The sequence below is a fragment of the Hibiscus syriacus genome, unplaced genomic scaffold, assembly GCF_006381635.1.
Source record: "Hibiscus syriacus cultivar Baekdansim isolate YM2019G1 unplaced genomic scaffold, ASM638163v2 tig00112383_pilon, whole genome shotgun sequence".
NCBI lineage: Eukaryota > Viridiplantae > Streptophyta > Magnoliopsida > Malvales > Malvaceae > Hibiscus > Hibiscus syriacus.
The window spans coordinates 4,700,242-4,702,471 of record NW_024063319.1 but is presented as its reverse complement, the minus strand read 5'-3'; the positions used below and the strand labels follow the sequence as shown (position 1 = coordinate 4,702,471).

Here is a 2,230-nt window from a genome sequence, read left to right as displayed (position 1 = left end):
TTTGAAAAATAAAAATTTAGGTTAAACTATGATTGAAATGGATTACATATTTGGATGAATTCAGGGATGAAATTGAAAGATCTAAAAGTTGTTTAAGGATGAAATTAAAATATTTAAAAGTTTAAGGACTAATTTAAAATAAGAGTCATAGTTTAGAGACATATGATGCAATTAACTCATTGTTAATTTAATATTTTACTTTGGAACAACTAAAATAACTTTCTAAAACTATTAAATTAATTTATAAATTATTTTAATTCCTTTGTATATTAGGAAATATAGTTATTTAAATTAAACATAAAAATGACTTATTTTTACAATATAAAGATATATATTTTTACTTATTATTTAAAATTAAAATATTATATATGATATAATAATATAATATTATTTATAAATATATTTATAATAATATTTATTCAAACATAAACAGGATATTATTATTAGTTTATTGCTTTTAAATTTAATAAAATATTACATTTATAATTAAAGGTTAATTTTTTAATTTAAAATTTTAATAGATAGTAAAATTTGTAATTAAAAAATAGTTTTTTAATCAAATAGATCATACCATAAAATTTTCATTTCGAACCAATAAAAAAATCACAAACTGTAAAATATCTTATAGGTTGAGTTTAAGTTAAATTATAATCCGTAAATGATAATTGAATTTGAATCAAATTGAACACAGCTGATAAGATTTAAAAAAAAAAGACGCCTTTTTTACAAAAAAAATAACCCAACCCGAAAATAATTGATCAGATATTAATCCGACCCAAAAATCAACCGATCTGATATTGACTCGACTCGATATTCAAACCGACCAGACTTACTATAGACTAAAATAAAACTGAAACCCGAAATGACCCGACCCAACTTACAATAGATTTGAATAAAACCGAAACATGAAATGATCAGATCTGAACCTGACTTGAATTAAGTCTGAACCGAAATAACCCTAACTGAACCCAATCTGAATAACTCATTTGCCACCCTAGTTTTACCTTAAATGAAATTACTACAATTTAAATGTAACACTATAATTTTATTAATTATAAAAATATTAATAACGTTATTTAATAAGTATTATGTAATACTAAGAATATAATTTATTTAACTATATATAGTTTTATAAATATAAGTTCCAGCAAACCAAACATGACCTAAATATTTTAGATTTTGGATCTCTAACCTTAGAATGTATACATGTAATGTGTAAAAAAGATGGCTTGTCACAAGTGGTCAATACAATAAACAAAAAATTAAAATTTTATGTTAAGAAACGAATTTATAAAATTTTTAAAAAATAAATTATATAAAAATTTCAATTATGATTAGTATTACAACCCTCAACTCGACTACGATTCCGGCATGAGCAAGAACAAGAATTATGTGAAGTTTTTTTCCCCAATAATCATAGATATAACATGAGTTGACGTTAAATATGAAGTAACATACACCAGGAACGGAAGTAGGATTTTATGTCAGGGAGCGAGCTTTATATTTAATAAACTAAAAATAACTTCCAAGAAAACTAGAGAAGTGTTAATTACAAACCTACAAAATATTACAATATTTTTATTTGTCAAAACTAGGCATTCGAAATTGTGTCCGACGCTCTTTCATTAGATCGAAGTCATCAATAAGAGAATCTATAGATAAATCACGAGCAATTTTCTTCTCAATATATTATTAAGTAGCTCAACAAAAAATCATCTTCCATTTTGTTACGCAAGTGAGTCTTCACTAGCTTCATGGCCGAGAAAGCCCACTCTGTGGTCGAAGTAGAAACAGGAAGAGTCAAAACAAGACGAACAAGTTGATCAAGGAGAGGATAAATAATTGACTTTTTAGTCTTTGCTAATACTTGAAAAAGTTCTGAAATTGTTGATGCGTGTCTCAATTCATGGCTCCCTTTAGCTTCTAATTCAAAATGTTCTAATTGGCCTTTCAAGTGCAACCTTTCTTGCTCCGTGAATTCTTGTGAATAAAATTTATTTGCAAGCTTGCATATATCATCCATGCAAAATGATTTATAATCATCCATTGGATCTAAAGCAAAACTAAGCCTGAGTAACTCCACCATGTCATCCTTGAATCTAATGTTCATCTCTTGTATTTGAGAATCAATTGCAGAAATAAATATATCAACAAGATAACGATGCTCAACTGAGATGACATCTCGTTTAAGCTGAGACCTCCCTCTCCCTCCTTTATAAGGAACATTCAT

The 2,230-nt window shown here is 26.1% G+C and overlaps 1 protein-coding gene across 1 annotated transcript; it reads right to left on the bottom strand.

Annotated features, from left to right (window-relative positions):
• Positions 1–1,681: 1,681 nt before the first annotated feature.
• On the bottom strand, positions 1,682–2,230 carry LOC120178876. Its single transcript, XM_039184652.1, has one exon. It carries the CDS (start codon positions 2,228–2,230, stop codon positions 1,682–1,684), a length of 549 nt encoding a protein of 182 aa, XP_039040583.1.